An 18,723-nucleotide genomic window follows, 5' to 3' on the forward strand; every position below is an offset into this window, starting at 1 on the left:
AATAGGATAGGTTAATACTCATGCCGGTGCATTTCCAGGTCAGCACTCCTCCCCCAAGAAATAAAAATATACTGGTGACCAGAGCTGAACAACCATCGGTGCCACTGTCCCGCTGCCAGAGCACAAGCCTCTCTCTCCCCCTACTTGGAAGTGGAAGCCTGCCCCGGCGGTGGGAGAGGAACGCTAGGTGGTGGCACCGACCTCTCCCTGGTACCTGATGACAGCAGTAAACACGGGGCAGGGTCCGACCCACTGTGTGGGGAATGGACCTGAGACCCTCAAGTGAAAGGGAAGGGGGAGCCAGGCAGAGAGGCTCCCTGGTCATCTTCTGTGTAACAATGCCAACATCTAGTGAACAAAGGGGAAGATCATACTCTTTCCTTGTCATTAACATGAATGGATGTGAAGAATCGCCGAGGCCAAACCTTGAAGATTGAGCCTTGTGAGTTTGGCCGAGGCCACTGTCATCAGCCTTGACATCCCTGCAAGTCTCTTACCTTCGGCCCGCCTTAGGACCAGCTGGCCTCCAGGATCCATGGCTTATCCTAGGGGCCGGAGGTGGACTGAAGGGGACTTAAGGAGTTCTAGTCTCCTTGGCCAAAAGACCTGGTGTCAAGTTAGCCTTGCAGCCAAGACCTCTGTCCAGTTCTTGTAACCGGGAGCTTTTCCTACATTTGTATAAAGTGGGCCTTGGATTTTACTCCAATTGGGATAACTCTGTGGAATGAACTGAACAGGATCCCTGTTTCTGCCTACTGGGGTTCAGGTGTACCAACCTCCCTTGAAGCTCAGGCCAGGGCTGGTTCCCATCACTGGCTGCCATAGTGCCCAGTCCCAGCTGCCCACGTAAACCACGGCACTGCACTTGCTTCTAGAATCTGTCCAGGAGGACAGGAGCTGACATCTCGCAACCATCAGGATGCTCTCTGAACCATCCTAGCATGTCTCATTTCGAGATCTCTGCCCACGCTGATCTAGTCTGTCTGTTCCCACAGACAGTAAGCTCCTATTCTGTGCACCCAGTAATTCTGGATATATGGAAAGCATTTTAGAAGATGAACAAAAAGAATTGGCTTAATCTCTGTAGTTAAAACTATAATTTTCTTTTTCTGATATTTAAAATAATCCAAACATTCTGAGAGTGCCTCAAGTATGTATTTCTTCCTCATATTATCTTATGCAATAGCTGTAACTAATAATTTCTTGGCGTGACTTTACAATAGCCACTGTCTTAACCCACAGTTTAAGAATAAAGTTGTTAAAGGACTGTTGAGGCTTTCTACACTTTCTACTGTAGAATTTGCAGACAATGGAGATTGTCCTAGATTGTCAATAACTTGGATTACTTCTCACTAGTCCCTCCGTGACGACACACAATCAACATCACTGTTTTGCACATCCCTTTCATGTAAGAACTTCTTTTGCTTTAGCTGGGTTCCACCTGGGCTTCAAAAGAACACAGACTAAAGTGCTATAATGATACTGCAAACATCCTTCTAACAAGCCCTTGTAAGCTTGCTAAGAATACCACCAGTGCCACCAGCTCTATACTGAGCCCTCTTTTTTCACCATGGTGAGTAAGTGTGGGGCACACTGCAGGTTTTCATTTATTTCGTATATTTTATCCCATTTATCTTCACTACTTAATACTCATATCTCTAGGATTTCTCTAATTCTAGAGATAACTTCTCAGAGATGAGTATTTTATATCTATAAGGGTTTTTGATGGATGGTCAAATTACAGCATGAGAATGGTTGGCTTGACTCTGCTGGACCACGAAGCCAATAGAGATGGTGGTAGATCTGCCCAGTGGGTCATCTGGAGAGGAATTCACAAGTTAAGTCCCTAACAAGCAGGAAATAATGACAATATGGGACAGAACCAAAAGTCAGCCGGAGACAAGGAACGGTAGGAAGGTCCATTCAAAGGACCCATCAAAAACAACTTATGCAGAGTCAGGAAAAACATCTGTGATACATTCTCAAGATGTACTGTTTGCAGATCTTTGAAAAGGTGCCATTTCTAAGGAAGGCCCCAAACAGAAGGAGTTTGCAGCGTGACCCGCGAAAGAACCAAAGCGCAAAGAGGGAGCAAGCTGCCCTGCACGTCCCACCTGTGACTGAAGGGCTCTGCAAAGTGGGGTTCTCTATCTGAAAAATGCCACCAAAGATGGACCTTCTGATGGTGCTTATGAATGGCCCGTGCTTGGGTTCCAACTTATTTGTTAGGTAGTAAAGGCTCTCTCTCATCTCATACATTTGGAGCCCAGTGGTGGTGGTAGTGGTGGTGGTGCTGGAGACTGCCTCATCGTTCTCAGCAATCTGCAGCCTAAGTCAACACCAACGAACTAGTCCCTCACTTTTCTAACCTTTCCAGGAGCCAGGAGAAAGCGCTTAGAAATTCAATGCCAAGGCACACACTATTTACAGGATGACTGAGGGTGATAACCTCCATATTTCAGATCTTAAGAAGGAAAAACTGTCCTATGAGTTATGCTCAGCAGGACACCTAGGATTAATTGGCTCATTTTCTCAAAGTTCAGTCTAAATATGGATCTTGCTAGGTCTAGAACCCTAAGAGTCATCTAGGCTGACTCAATTTACATCTAGAAACTTATCAATTGTGAAATTCACATGCACAAATAGATAAATGAAGATATTAATGGAAAAGGCTTTGTATCCAAACACCAGTAAGAAAAATGAAAGGTGAAAATCAAACTGCTCAAAATATTGTAGCAAATAATATAAATTCATATAAAAAGAGTTCTTTAAAAGTCAGTAAGGAAAAATATTACTAACCTAATAGAAAAATGAGCAAAGAACATGAACTGGCAAATTACCAATGTAAAAGAAGAAATACAGATGGCTAACAAATAGGTGGGGGAAAAGTGTGACCGCAATTTGACCTCCTTTGCACTTCTCAATTTGGTGCTCAAAAAAAAAAGTTGATAGTATCCAGTTTCATAAAGAGCTCAGAGAAATGATATTTTCATCCATTCCTGGTAAGTGATGACCCTTCCAGGGTGAGATCTGACAGTGCAGAGCAGAAGCCTGAGAGACGCACATACCCTTTGACCTAACAGATCTACATTTAGGAAATCATTCTCAGGAAACCGCATGGGAATCTGTAAAAACTGAACTGCTCAGATATTCTTTGAAACTTTTCTACTAGAGGAAAAATTAAAAACAACTTAAAATGTTTAACACCAGGAGCCTGGTTAAATAGACAATGGAAGAGCCACACAGGGGTCTCTGTGCAGCCGTTAGAAAGGATGTAGAACACGTGACCGCATGAAAGGAAGTTCACCCGTGACAAGTGGGGAACACGGAGGCCGTGCACACAAACAGTATAACCCACGTTTGCCAATATATTAAATATTAAAGACCATACATCGCAGTGTCAACAGGGTTCTATGTGGACAGTCGGATAACAGGCAATTTTCTTCTTTTTGTTTACCTTAATATTCCAAGTTTGTTTTTTTCCCTGTTACTTTTTTAAAGAAAACATATGCTAGCTCTAGAAGAATACGGTTTCTGCAATGGGTGGTACAAAGAGAAAATGAACGTGAAAGCACTTAATAAAATAAAATTACCTTCCATATGTAAACCAGTGCTGTTAATGCAGACACAGAAGAACAAGAGAATGAAACACCACGGATGTTGACAGCATGGATGTTTCCCCTCATACACAGCTTAACTGACCCTTCCTCAAGAACCTTCCTCCTGCACACCGGCAGTAATTTTTCAGTGTTTAAAGAGAAACGCAAGTATAATTACTTAAGTTTTATCTGAGTTATAGGAGAGGAAGGGGATTTCATCGATGTAGCAATGAAAAGAAAGGGGAAGTATTCATATGAGCCGGTGAACGAGTATTCAAGAGAGAAGAACAGAACACCAGTCCCTCATTTCAGGAGAGGGGCAGGGGTTTGTGTGGCCGTTCCCACCTGCTCTGCAAGTGACGCCGGCAGGCTGGGCTGCTTTGCCTGCAGAGGTCCCCCTGGGTGGAAGCAGGCTTCACTTGGGAGAAAAGCAGTATTAAGGTACTTTGTATTTTAATGAAGCACCCAACTCATTTTTTTTTTTTTTCACATAATTACAAATTTTTCTGATTTAAAAGCATGCAGCTCAATTATGTAATTGCCTAATAGGTTATGCGGGTGCTGTGGATCTTATCTGGTCTCAGGGGGACATAATCCAAATTTCAGCAGCTTTAATGATGTATTTACTCAGGAGACGGGTTGACTCCAGCTGACAGCAAGGGACCCACAGGTAAACATCATTTACATGCGGCTGTTTAATTAGCCATTTACCCAAGAGATCAAAGTAAGTATGTCTGAGCTTCATTAGACTCTTAACCAAGTGATTTCTAGTAGTGCTTTCTTAAATTTTGAAAATCTCCTACTTTTAAGATTTTATCTACAGAGAAACATTGGACCCATACTATTTACTAAATGTATATACTGTTCGAATACAGGAAAACAACTCAAAGACACTTGACTATGCTAATCATAAAATGATTTGTGAATCTAACAGTCCCAGAGCCCAGAAAAGCATTTTGTTCTCACGTCTGTAAGGCTTGCCCCTGCCCACATCATTCTGGTAACGTTAGTCTTTAGGGCCTAATGTTATTTTTTCAGTCGCAACCAATTTGAGAAACTGACTGCTTGCTTCTATTTTTAAGGAAGGATTTTTTTTTTTGGCCGTGCCACAGCATGCGGGATCTTAGTTCCCCAACCAGGGACTGAACCCGTGCCCCCTGCAGTTGGAAGCATGGAGTCTTAACCACTGGACTGCCAGGGAAGTCCCTTAAGGATGGATTTTGTCGTTCACTTATTAGTAATTTTTATGGTTGTCACTAAGATGATTTAAAAAGGAACAAGAGGGCAATTTACTTAACCTCTCTGTGCCTCAGTTTTCTCATCTGTAAAACCGTGATTATAATCGGCCCTACCTCACAGGATTGTTAATAGAATTAAATAATTTTATGGTACCTGAAAAAGAAAAAAAAAAAAAAAAAAAAAGGAACAAGAAACCTACTAGGGGAGGAAGAATATCATTTGACTCATAAACTATTAATTGGACAGCCCCCTTCCCATTAATGATGGAGCTATTATTTGAAAAATTATGAGTGAACTGGTTGTCTGGAACTTGGAATATGTTTTCCTGATATAAACAACACCTTTAGAAAAAAAAAAAAAAGACAATGAGATGGCAAATAGCAGGAGACCAATACTTATTTCACCCTTGACATGGCTGAGATGTGGGGTAGCTGCAGTGAACAAGAATGGAAAACGATGTCATTACAAAATAGTACTAAATACGATGGATAATAAAACCTGAAAACAAAATCCTTTTTAGGATCTACATTTATCAGTAGGTATGGAACAGATCTAAAAAGCACAGGTTCTGTTCCTCCTAAAGGATACTGTTCTTTCTTTAAGAACATTCACACAAATGGTACCATACCTCAAACAAAACAAAACAAAACTAAGGGTTATTTACTGAGTCACACGCAGTGCAGTAAAATGAAAATGTGTGCAGGAAGGATGCACACAAGGTTACCTTTGAAAAGGGCGGGAACTGTGAGGGGCGCCCAGGGGCTGTATCTATACCTGCAATAATTTACTCCAGAAGGAGGGAAGTGGGGAGAAGGAGGAGAGGAGGGAGAGCAGAGAAAGGGCAGGGGGAGGGAAGGAGGAGGAGGGCGAGGGAGTCCGAAACAACATGGTGCAGGGGTAACACATGTGCAAATGTGGGTCAATGGCGTCACTGTATCACTCCATGTACATTTGTTCGAAATGCTTAAAAAAAAATGTCCTTTTACTCTCTTTTAATTAAGGGGGCAGGGAAGGCGGGGCTTGGGAAGGCTGGAGGGTGACGCAGAGGCTCTGGACTGCATGGCAGCACAAGCTGTGGCTTTGGGACAGAGGGGAAAGGTTTGCCTCCAGAGGGGACATATGAGGAATCCTGAACATTGTGCATAATAAAAAGAAAAACTTTAAAAGGCTCAAAAAGCCTGAGAACCCTATATTATGTATAAGGATGAAAAAACATACTTGAAGGGAATTCCCTGGCAGTCCAGTGGTTGGTACTCTGCATTCTCACTGCTGAAGGCCTGGGTTCAGTCCCTGGTTGGGCAACTAAAATCCCACAAGCCGCGCAGCACGGCCAAGAAAAAAAAAAAAAAAAAAAGAAAAAACATACTTGGAAACAAGACAAACTCACAAGACATAAAGCTCAGAAGAAGAAAGGCCGTGTCTCTGGGGCAGCCGCTCTGGACCTGGTCTTCCACCCCCCCCACCCCCCACCCACCGCGTTTCCCGAGGAACGGGCTCCATCAGCTCATGTCCAGCATCTCACGCTCTCCCTGGTGCCAGGTTGTCAGTCAGTCCCCAGCTGTCCTGGCTGAGCCACGGCAGGGTTCGTCTTTTGCCGTCCCCCTCCCATCCACTCAGGCTAAATTCCCTGAGGCCCTGCAGACCCTCCTGCAGCCTGGCTCAAGGGCCTCCGCGGCTTTCCAAACTCTGCTGAACCCGTGAACACCGGCTCCCGAGCTGGGCCAGACCCTGCACGGTGGGCGGTGATCCCTAGAGCTTCGCATCCCTGTCCCCAGATGCAGTCTACTCTCCAGCCACAGAGAACAGCTCCGTTTCTTGGTCTGTTCTTGGGCTCCTAACAGCCCTTGCCCATCGCCCCACCCTCTGAGCCTGTCAAAATCCTGCCTGTCTTTTAAGGGTCACCTTGCACACCCCTCGGCCCCCTCCCTGTTTCTCCAGATGGCCTGGCTCCCTTTCCTGAGGGTCCATACCCTCCGCAGTGTTCTTACTGCAGGCATCCCATTATGCCATTCCCCTGAAGGAGGGACCACGTGGGATTTCTCTCTTTCCCTCCAGTGGATCTGGGCTGCTGCCTAATCCACAGAAGTGGATTAATACATATTTGCGGAGTTGACATAAACGACCATACAGTATTTTTAAAGGATGGAGTGGAGAAAGAAAACCAGAATTCTACAAGATGCTCCTAAATTCCCTGGGCAAATGTTGTGGTAGATATGTTTAATTAGGTTACCTCCAGGACCTGGGTTAACTTTATGTAAGAACTTGAGATGCCTACATAAAACACTATGCAAAAGGCCTGAGATCAGACAGTTCAACCAACCAACCACAAAACCTCACTTACAACTTATCATTTTTTTCAAATATGTTAATCATTGTTAAGAACGTAACTATTTCCTCAAATGACTAACTTGTACATGTTGAAACTTATTTTAAAAAATAAAAATTACTAACCCTTGTCCTCCGGTCCACATTTTTGACTGGGAAAACTTCAGACAGCTTCGCGACCACCTCTTCTTGGATAGAATTATCATGTCTTTTCAAGGTGGCAACACGCTGACCCGATGGTGTCCTCCATAAACCTGAGGCTGGTGCTTGTTCAAACCTATGAAACAGAAACAGGAGACCCATTAGACGTGTGCCACGCTGGGTGACTTACGAACCTCCCACATTGTTAAAGGCCCCCATATCAAGCTAGTAGAAGACAGTTTATCCAGAAAGGTCTGGAACCTAATATATTCTGGGCTAAGGGAATTTCCAGAGTCCAAGTACTTAGATGCAGTACTAAAAGGAACGCAGGCGCACTTAGAAAAATGCGTTATATTCCAGGTCTGGGGCAGGAAATGCACCAGATGAGCCCGGAGCACCTTGTCGTTCCAGGAAGTAAGGAAGTTCTCAGACTTCTGAGTTGTGTGCAAAGGCCTTGAGGGTTCTCTTGAAGGGGCTCCCACTGGCCAAGGACAGGACAGTTTGAGAACCAAAAGGATAATGACTACCACAGACTGATACACAGCAAATATATAAAACTACACGAGTTCGTTTGAAAAATAAATAAGTAAATAAAATTTTAAAAATAATAAAAACCTTTGGATTCACAGGCCACAACACAGATGAATCTACAGACATTCTGCTAAGTGATATAAGCCAGTCACAGAAAGGCAAATACGGTACTATTCCACTTACATAAGATGCTTAGGGTAGTCAAATTCACAGAGACAGAGAGTAGTGTGGTGACTGCCAAGAGCTGGGGGAGGGAGGAACAGGGACTAGTTTAGTGGGCACAGAGCTCCAGTTTTGTGAGATGACAAAGTTCTAGAGATCTGCTGCACACCAATGTGAATGTACTTAACAATACTGAACTGTACACTTAAAACGGTTAAGATGGTAAACTTTATGTTTATGTGTGTTTTTACCACAAAAATATAAACAAACCAACCTGTGGATGCTGCTAGGGCAACAACTCGTTATTCTGGAAACTGGTTAAGTAAAGGGATAGAATCAAGCATTTACCCTGCCTCTGTGGTTGAAAAAAAAAATTTCAGAGTTACCAAGTAGTTGATGGGAAAAGTTTTTCCAACTAATAAATGCAGAAGAAAGAACTGAGTTAGAAAAGTCACCATTTTCTAATTCCAAGTGAATGAAATGCATCTAGGAAGGGATCCTAATTTTGAGAAAATTGCGTAATGGAAGCTTTACATCAGAGGCATCCGTCTGCCAACGCCCGAGCCCACGGCCCAGCCTTGGCAGCGCGAACGGTGGGACGAGCAGACACCTGCCGCCTTAGGAGGTGGAGTAAGAAGGACCAGAACTGCCTCGGATGTCATTCTGCCAGAATAACCCGCCTGGAATGTAATCCTGGATCCGGGTCCAATCACCAGTTTACAGGGAAATCATTTGGATCCTGATTCAAACACAGCAAATACAGACAAACTTTTTTTGAGAAAGCCAAAGCAAACTGACAAGGACTAGGTAATAAAGAATTTTCTTAAATGGTAAGGTATTTAATCCTTGTACGTTAGAGATATAAGTATTTGTGAGAGAAAAATGTTGTCTGTTTTAAACTACTCAAGAAAAAAGTGTGGGTGAGGGAAGGAGATAAAATAAGACTGGCAAAATGTTGACAACTGTGGATCTGGATGAGGGTACATGGGATTTCATTATACTCATATCTGCTTTTGTGGATGTTTAAAAATTTCAAAGTACAAGCTAAAAAATAGTGTACTAATATCTGCAACTTACTTGGAAATGCATACAAATAACAGATTGGAACTGATGGATGGATGGATGGGAAATGGAGAGAGACAGATTTGGGAGTGTAATAAAATGTCAATGGTAAAATCTGGGTGGTGGGTATGTGGGTGTACAGTTCTTTTTACTTTTCTGTATGTTTGGAAATTTTCATAATAAAATGTGAAAAAAGTTAGTCTAGGTACAATCCAGAACCTTTTAAAATAAATCTTAATTGTTATAACCTTTGCCTGACCTAACCCTAATTTTTCCCAAGACTTGAATAAAGTGGGCTGCATCACTGGAATCCTGGAACTTATTTAAACACTTCCCCAAATGATTCCAAGGTTCCAGGCTGGTTTGGTAGAAAGCCCCTTCAGCAACCTGCCTCTCCTGGTGATGTCTAGATCCCACCGACGTCATAAAGCCCCCAGTTCCTCTGTTCTGTTCTGTTCTATGTGAATGAGGCAACTTTGCATCTCTACTTGGGTTTGCAATAGATTTATTTCCTCCTAGGAAAATGCACTCACAGGCCATCGGCAAACCCTAGTCCAGTCAGCAGGTAAATTTCTCATAATGAGCGAATCAATTGTGTTTTTGGCCTGAAAGAATGTTTAGTTAGGATGAATTAAATTTGAAAACAAGTTTAATGAGGATGAGTTAAACTAGTTAAGTTAGTTGGGATGGATTGAATTATCAGAGACCAGTCTCTCTGGTGACTGATACACATGATTTCTGCAGAAGCAAAGCCAAGGCAAGACTCGGGTTACTAACACCTCTGCCAACTGTAACCATCCTTTGGGTCCTGGAGTGAAAGAAGTAGCTAAGGTTTCCTATAATTATTATACCTGCTTCACAAAAGGACGAAACCTAGGGGGTCAAAACGCAAATAAGCTTCTGGAGGAGGTCGAGCACTAGAACCTGACTTCTGAACAGCTAAACCAACACTTGGCAACAAGGAGGGCTTGGGCCATGGCTGGCCTTGTGTGGAGTCCTGCCCCTGGTTCTACACAAACATACAGAATCAGAACATCTACACAGTGGTACAAAGGACTTAAAGGAGTTTTTTCCTCTTTTGTCCACTTCACTTTGGAAACAATGTCACACAGAAAAAACAAAGTGTGATGTCAGCTAAATTATATACTCCTCTAATTAAAGATAAGTAAAGCAATAGACTCTAAATAGTCTATAATTAATTTCATATACTTGGAATGGTTTCCAATGAGAAAACTGCAATTTAAGCAAATGTACCAGCATTTCCTAACTACAAATGATTTACAACAGATTGGTAATTTGACAAAAGTTTTAAATGCAGACAAAGTAATAAGTACCTTGAATTTTATTCTGAACATAAGCAGAATAAAATAAAGCGATTTCTACATACTATACTCCAAACACTATAAAGCTGACTCAATTGTTCAGCATTAGCTTGAGAGTACAATTGGGTGACTCCATCTGAAAGTAGCCACTGACAGAGACAATTAATTGCACCTGGACAAACATAAGCTCATGGGTGGTCTCATTACGGTTTTCATATAAGATAAAGTGATTAAGTAATCACTTCTGTGTTAAAACATATTCTCCAGGAGGCAATAATGAACAAATCTTTAAAATCAACTGCCCCAAGTGACATGAATCATATTTTAAAAACTGATAATTGTCTAAAATAATGACTTGGTCCTCCACCTAATAATAGTAAACCTTTCATATGAAGGACTTTCAACATTTAATCCTTGATGTAACAAAAATTAAAATTAATAATAATGATGATAGGAATGGTTTTGTTCTTTTTTAAGATACTTCATCTTATGACAGGGAATTCAGAAATCTTCACACTATCTTTCAGAGTATGCTATGGGGCAGGTGTCCCATTTTCCAGATGGGATTAAAGCAAAGAGACAGATGTTGCCCGCCGAGGTTTGGTCAGAGGCTCAAGCAGGGCCACGACCACACCAAACATGGCTCTATTCACAGGCCTGCAGGAGTCCATAAGCTGTTAGAGCCTTCCCATTCTGCCCAGCTTAGAATTCTGTGACATCAATGTCAATAACAATTAAGGAACAAAAGTATCATTCTCTCCAAGTCTGTGTTTCTGGAATGACCAGCTGACTGTTTCAGTCCAAGGGATATCACAAGGCAGAAGGGAATACTTCACTTCGGGGAATACCTAGCAACAGCTCCTGGGTGCTAAGGGGCACAGGAGGTGGGAGCGCACAGAGGGCAGGGGGAGCGTGACACCGGGATTAAAGCCTGTGGGACTATTGTAAATAGCGCCGCCATGAATACTGGGGTGCATGTGTCTTTTTGAATTATGGTTTTCTCAGGGTATATGCCCAGGAGTGGGACTGCTGGGTCATACAGTATTTCTATTTTTAGTTTTTTAAGGAACCTCCATACTCTTCTCCATAGTGGCTGTACCAATTTACATTCCCACCAACAATACAAGAGGGTTCCCTTTTCTCCACACCCTCTCCAGCATTTGTTGTTTGTAGATTTTTTGATGATGGCCATTCTGACCGGTGTGAGGTGATACCTCACTGTAGTTTTGATTTGCATTTCTCTAATAATTAATAAAGATGTTGAGCATCTTTTCATATGCCTCTTGACCATCTGTATGTCTTCTTTGGAGAAACGTCTGTTTAGGTCTTCTGCCCATTTTCTGGCTGGGTTGTTTGTTTTTTTGACATTGAGCTGCATAAGCTGTTTGTATATTTTGGAGATTAATCCTTTGTCCATTGATTCATTTGCAAATATCTCCTCCCACCATTCTGAGGGTTGCCTTTCGTCTTGTTTATGGTTTCCTTTGCTGTGCAAAAGGTTTGAAGTTTCATTAGGTCCCATTTGTTTATTTTTGTTTTTATTTCCAGTAGTCTAGAAGGTGGATCAAAAAAGATCTTGCTGTGATTTATGTCAAAGAGTGTTCTCCCTATGTTTTCCTCTAAGAGTTTTACAGTGCCCCATCTTACATTTAGGTCTTTAATCCATTTTGATGGATAAAGAAGATGTGGTACATATATACAATGGAATATTACTCAGCCATAAAAAGGAATGAAATGGGGTCATTTGTAGAGATGTGGATGGACCTAGAGCCTGTCATACAGAGTACAGTAAGTCAGAAGGAGAAAAACAAATATCACATATTAACGCATATATGTGGAATCTAGAAAATGGTACAGATGAACCAGTGTGCAAGGCAGAAATAGAAACACAGACATAGAGAACAAACGTATGGACACCAAGGGGGGAAGTGGAGGTGGGATGAATTGGGAGGTTGGGATTAACATACATACACTAATGTGTATGGAATGGATAGCTAATGAGGGCCTGCTGTATGGCACAGGGAATGCTACTTCACTTTGCTGTGCAGTAGAAACTAATACAACACTGTAAAACAATTATACCCCAATTAAAAAATAATAAAATAAAATATAAGGAGCATAAAAAAAAATAAAGAAAAAAAGCCTGTGAGAAAGGACTGGCAGCTAAGACCTGACTGCTTGTCTCTCAAAGGTCAGGTAGACACCTGGGCCTTTTTCTGAGGCTAGAGAGGGAACCAGTGACAATCAGTGTGCACTGAACAGCATCCTCAGTCACGACATGGGGTAATTCTAATTGTAAAAGAATACAACAGTGACATTATAATGGAACCATTCCTGACTTCTTTATCTGGCTTTAAACAATGATTGTGGCTGGCAAAGAAACAGTTCCGAAGGCTCCAGATATTAATTTTAAAATTTGTATTGGTCATAAAGAAGGATCATTTCTTCTGGAAGGCTGATTTATACATAACTGTAGATCAACACTCACGTAAAAATGCAACTTTTCATAATGGAAACCAATGCTCTATTTATGCATGTTGAGAAACTGTAACAAACATTGGTGTAGTTGATGGAGATATCATATCTTATCACCCACAGTCACAGTTTGGCAGCCCAGGTTAAAGGAGTCACACGATGAATCATTTAGTCTAACAATGCAGTTTGCAAAGAGAATTATAAATGCATATATGCTTTTTATGCGATTTACCACAACTGTGGTTTATGCCAAATAGTACGTCAACAGACACACAAGGCAGTGAGAAAGAAGCCAGGGTCCAGCTGAAGAGCCTTACAGTACACAATCACCAAATGACCACAGACTCCTCCCCAGCCAGCTTCTTCCACACCCCTGTAAAGGGTATTTTAAGACTGCCTTTTGTCACTTCACATGATAAAAAACATGGAAGAGGATTTTCATGTACTGCCCTTTACTGCTGTTAAGTTGAAAAGCTACTGACCCAGGAAGGTCATGTCTAGCATTCTCTGTAGTCTGGAGATCACAGCATGATGCAGAAGGGAATGTAAACACATTCAGGACTTGTGAACCTCACCTTGTGGTCTGTGGAATGGAGCCCTGAGATTAGCCAAGTTTTCTTGTGACAAGGTCCTTTTAGAGGCCATTACCCTGACTTCTCCTCACACCCTGATGGGACCCAATACACACTGGATTTATGCTGAATTCTACTCCGAAAATCATGTTATCCTTCCTGTTTATATCATTATATAAAAGTGCCTGTGTGGCATGTGGAAGGGAGAGAAGATGAGGCCGGATGTTAGACAACCAGACCCGAAGCCCCTCTGGCTCTCCTGGCCAGTCAAGGCCCTTTCAGATGGCTGATCACACCTGAGCTGTCATTTGTCCTCTGCTGCAAAACGGTGGGGACCTACCTCATAAAGAGGAAACGTAGTCAGTCCCCAGAATAAAAATCGGGGTTAGTACACTGGTAACATTCACGTACCATGAATCAAGCACCTACCAGGGGCCAGCACTGGACAAACCATTACACATACTACACATCTGTAATTTTGCGAATTCAATTAAGAAGCCCAGATGCCACGAAGCTTCTGATGCCGTGCGTGAGAAGACACCTAGAGCTCCGAGAAGGTGGGTGGGAGGATCGATTTCTATCTGATTTAGGAAGGACGTACAAGAATCATGGTTCGTATGTGTCAATCACCCTGCAAATGATTAACCCCCACTCGCTCACCCCAGCTTTCTAGCCATTTAAGGCACGTCCTCCGAGCGCTGCTCTCGAACTTGAGGAAGCAGAGTTAAACATTCATTCAACCCTGCATGGCTGGGCCCCACCTCCAGACTCCTGATTCAGTGGATCTGGGGTGGGACCCGAGAACGCGCATTTCTAACAAGCTCCCAGGGCTTCTCGATCCTGTTGGTGCAGGAACATACTTAGGGGTCTGTATCGCTAACATGACCTTGGAAATTTAGGAACCTATCTGGGGTTTGGACCTGCTAAGGACATCCCTCTAGATGGTGGCTTTGCTGGATAACCTGGGCGTTCACCAAGGTACGCTAACATGCCAGACAAAGCCTACCCATCTTCCCTCCCCCCAAGTAAGCCTAAAAATGTTGCTATGGGCAGGGGTTGAGTAGATATATCCAATTAACAATGAAAAACACATACATTCACAAAGAAGTAGATGGTGAAGCCACAGTTAAATTGATGCTACAAGTGCCCAGCACAGTGCTGATCATGTGGACCAGTGTTTCGAGACCCTTATCTGGGAACAAGGGCCGACCCACCACAGCAGCAACTTGACGACAGTCATACCTGACTTGCTTTTCGTCGCTGCCACCCCCAGGAGAGAGTCTGGGGATCTGGTGAAGGACAGCTGCTTCACAGGCGTCAAGGTCTTTTCTCAGAATGTCACTGTGATTACAGAGCCTATAAAATAAAACAGGTGCTGCAGGAGATGTTTAAGCACAGACGGCCAGCTTCTAGAATCTATGGTGGTTCCTCATGGTTTATTGAAATATATCTGTAATATAATCTAGACATAAAAACGCAACAACTAGACTGTCTCTCGACAAAGATGTAAAACGGGGTGGTTTGAAAAACTTGTTTTGTGTGTATGTGGCAGTTTTAAATCCATCAGAGGAAGTAGCTTTTAACCCTTTGAAGACTTTAATGATGTTCAAATCCACAGCTGTGCAATCTCATTCCACATGCCACCTGACTGATAGGAATGCCAGATAATCTTAACAGCAGAAAAGGCTAATTTTATATTGTCAATCATAATAAAGTTAGAGCTCCTCAACTCACATGAAATTTACTTAAATTGTCACTGCTAAGAAACTGAAAACTGCTGGCTGAAGTACAGGTTACGTCCTCTATTTCTGAATGTAGAAAAATGACTATTATTTCTCCATTCAGATCCCACTGCAACATTTTCTTTATTCTTAGTAAGAACAGGAAGGAGTGGAAAGAGGGATTTAGCCCTCATCATCCACTTGCAGTCCACGGGGGGACTGGTGGAGTGTTAACAATTTGGCCGCTGTTTTAGGTTAGGTCTGTCATAGGGTCACAACAGCCTCCAAAGAGATTGGTTAGTAACTTCCTTTAAAAAAAATGTCTGTTTGTATGATTCTAAAAAGCTATGGGAGAAGATATCAAAGACAAAACAGTATTTTCTCCTTTAAAGGAACTGATCACATGTGTAGTTGGGAAGATTCAATACATACCCCAAAAGGAAAATGAAGCAACGTATAAACCAATGTTCATTAGCAAAGTACTACTAATTTGTAATTAGTGCAAAGGTTGGTTAAGTTACTAGGTCTATTCAATGGCCATGCGCCCGATGATGCAAGGATGAAAAAGACCTGCTCCTCCTGTACACTGGAGGTACGGGCCTCACCCCCACTCTGGAGCAGGTTTCCACCCTGGGCAGGAAACAGAAATAGGCCCCCAGATTCAAGCCCTGTTCTCGACTCCAGACCACCCGGTCGGCACTCCAGCTCCTTGCCAAGTCCCGAGCTCCTGTCTAAACGCTAAGCCTGGAGTCTTTGTCCCTATGGGCCAGACCCTGTTGGGTCACTCCTGAGCTCTGCTGCCCCACACCTCCTGGACTCCTGGCCAGTGGGACTTACAGCACCTATGGATACCTGCTTTTCCTAAGGCAAAATCTGGGTCCTGATTCTCCCTGGAAGGCTTTATCTTGTCGCCAACCAATTCACAGAATGAGACTGAGGCAGGAGATAGATGGGCACCCCCCCAGGGTAAACAGCTGGAGTTCGTTCCCTGTGAACCGATACTCCAAGATGAAAATAGCAGGACAATCAAGATAAGAGACTGGGCCTTGCCCAGATAAAAGACCACATATTTCTCATTCTCGAAGTCAAAGAGACCTGCCCAACTAGAAAGCTCCTTGGAGGTCAAAACGGGAGTGATGCCAACCTACCCATAGGCCTCTTCGCTGGCATCCATCTTGGCTGAGAGATGCACATGCACATGGCAGGACCCTGAGATATACCAAACATGGACTCAGAATCAGGCAAATCAAAATGACTGGCCAAAAGAAACCCGGAAGAAATGCCCCATATAAGTGATTCAAACTACCACAAGGGCACGACTCTCTGAGAGTCCACACGTACTGTACCCTTTTTCCTCCTAACAAACACTTTACTTGTTTCACTACCTTCTGTCTTTGTGGGAATTCTTTCCTGCAAAGCTGAAGGGCCAGGGCCTTGTCACTGACCACTGGTCTAGTGGCTAGGATTCAGCACTCTCACTGCTGTGACCCGACCTCAATCTCTGGGTGGGAACCAAAACCCTGTTCAAGCCGCTGCAGGCTGAGGCCACCGGAGATCAAGACCTGCCCTTAAGAAGAGGAAGATAAGCCCATTTCAGAGCAGTAAAGGAGCGCACAAGGGGAAGACAATCAGGAAGTGGGAGGAGGACCTTCTGCTGGGCAGGATGCAGATGGAGGAGAGATGATAGCTGAAGCCAAGGAGCCACAAGGCAAAGGCGACGGGAAATGCCAGGGTGAGAGAGGTGTGGGGACCAGCAAGGAGATGAGTCTGGCCAGGTGGCAGCTGCAGTTAGTGGTGACGGGATAGTAAAGGGAAACAAAATTTGGTATAAAACTCTGGCGAGGCAACAGAGATAAACCTTGTGGATTTTGGAGCCATGGCTGGTTTCCTGGCAGCTGTGCCTGGATGGGGTTGGTGAGGGACAGACTGGCCAGGGGACTGACCCTGTGCTCTGGGTGGCCGGGGAGGAGCGCGTAGGTGTGAGTGCAGTGGGGGAGGACCCAAGCATCCATGGCTGGTGGGATGAGGATGCTAAAAGCTGGGGCACATGCCAACCTCAAAGGGCCAGTCACCCTAGGCTCCCACTGAGGAATGTGTGTCTCAGTGAGGCTACATCTTTCCAGTTTTCGAGAAGCTGGAAATTCACAATTACTTGTTTTATTTTTATATGCCATCTCCCAAATTTTAAAATGGGGCAACTATTCAAAAGAAAGTTAAATACTGTGCTTGACAAACAGGGTCCCTCTGCGGGCTTGGGGTCTCCAGCTTACGATGCCTCTAGACACACTTCCCGACCAGGTGGTAAACCCCGAGCAAGGGCTGTGGCTTCCGCACCTCCTCCCAAACCCAAGTACAGCAGGGAACTCGGCAGACACTGGTTAATGCTGCTGTGCTAAGGAGGGGTGGGGCAGGCTCCCTCCAGGGATGAGCATTTTATCTCTGCCATTCTCAGGAAAGATGAGAAGAGAAAGCTGATCAGTGGTTTGATTGTTGTTATAAACCGCCTACAGACAACGCTCCCTGATGCCAGCATCCGCGCCCACCCCCCCAACCCCTGAAACCACCACGGTGGGGCCAGTGCTCCATCACATGCCAAACGCCTTCGTTCTTTCCTAGTCTGATTGGTCCAAACATCAGGCCTGCTTAGACCAGCTCCCCCCACATCTGTCTGGGAGCTTCTCTGACTGCCTCCTTCACAGGGATCTTTCTCATCCCTGAATTCCTCTAGCACAACGCCGACAGCATCCTACTCTGTACTGCTTTCCAGTTATGCCCTGTCTGCCGAGTCTTCTCAACATGACCAGAAGCCTGTTGAGAACAGCAACTGGACCTGTGATTTCACAGGATGCTGAAAACACACTTAAAGACACTGTGTGTTGAATGACAGGCCAAGATTTAAACACAGATTAGGGAATTCACAACACGCCTGTTGTCACAGCCTGTTTTTACATCTTGGTGTCACACCAGTCTGGGGCTTCCAGGGCTCGGCAACGAGTGATCAACAAGACAGTGATCAATTAGACGGCTGCAAGCACTGTCCCCATGGAGCTACGGCCGATGCCAGATTAACTCCGAACCTTGATAAGTTGGTCTGTATTGAGATTTCTAACAGTTATCTCCCCATGGGATAGACTTTAGTTTGCAAAATATCCATCAGTCCTTTGCTGAAAATAACTCTTAAATAATTCACACAGTGTACTGAGCTAAAGATTAAAGACTATGTGTTATGAAAATACTATTTTAGAATTCAAGACCCCAATTTGTTTCATGTCTTCTATTTGCATTCCTACCAAAATACTTCAGCTGGAAGGGCAATGGCCTGACAGCCCATGTCCAGTCTCCCCCGGGGAATATGTGGCCTGGCACCAAGGCATTGGGCCCTACCATCCTGTTGTTTTCTGTGAAGTCCGGTAAGTGGACAAACCTGCTGGACGACAAGCAATCGCTAGAAACACAAACGGCACTTTAAAATATTTTATTTTATCCAATAATAGTTAAGCATACAATAAATAAAATTAGTTTTTGGCTAAATTTTTTTAAAAATTTATTTATTTATTTATTTATTTATTTATTT

At 43.5% G+C, this 18,723-nt stretch overlaps 1 protein-coding gene across 2 annotated transcripts in view; it reads right to left on the reverse strand.

Annotated features, from left to right (window-relative positions):
* KIZ (kizuna centrosomal protein) overlaps positions 1-18,723 on the reverse strand; it is a 126,648-nt gene that overhangs the window by 33,414 nt on the left and 74,511 nt on the right. For both annotated transcript variants that reach the window (XM_024123481.3, XM_024123482.3), the window contains one exon: positions 7,290-7,440. In XM_024123481.3, coding sequence (XP_023979249.1) covers positions 7,290-7,440 — 151 coding nt within the window. The remainder of the gene's footprint in view (positions 1-7,289; positions 7,441-18,723) is intronic.

This window comes from Physeter macrocephalus, chromosome 14 (assembly GCF_002837175.3).
Source record: "Physeter macrocephalus isolate SW-GA chromosome 14, ASM283717v5, whole genome shotgun sequence".
Lineage (NCBI taxonomy): Eukaryota > Metazoa > Chordata > Mammalia > Artiodactyla > Physeteridae > Physeter > Physeter macrocephalus.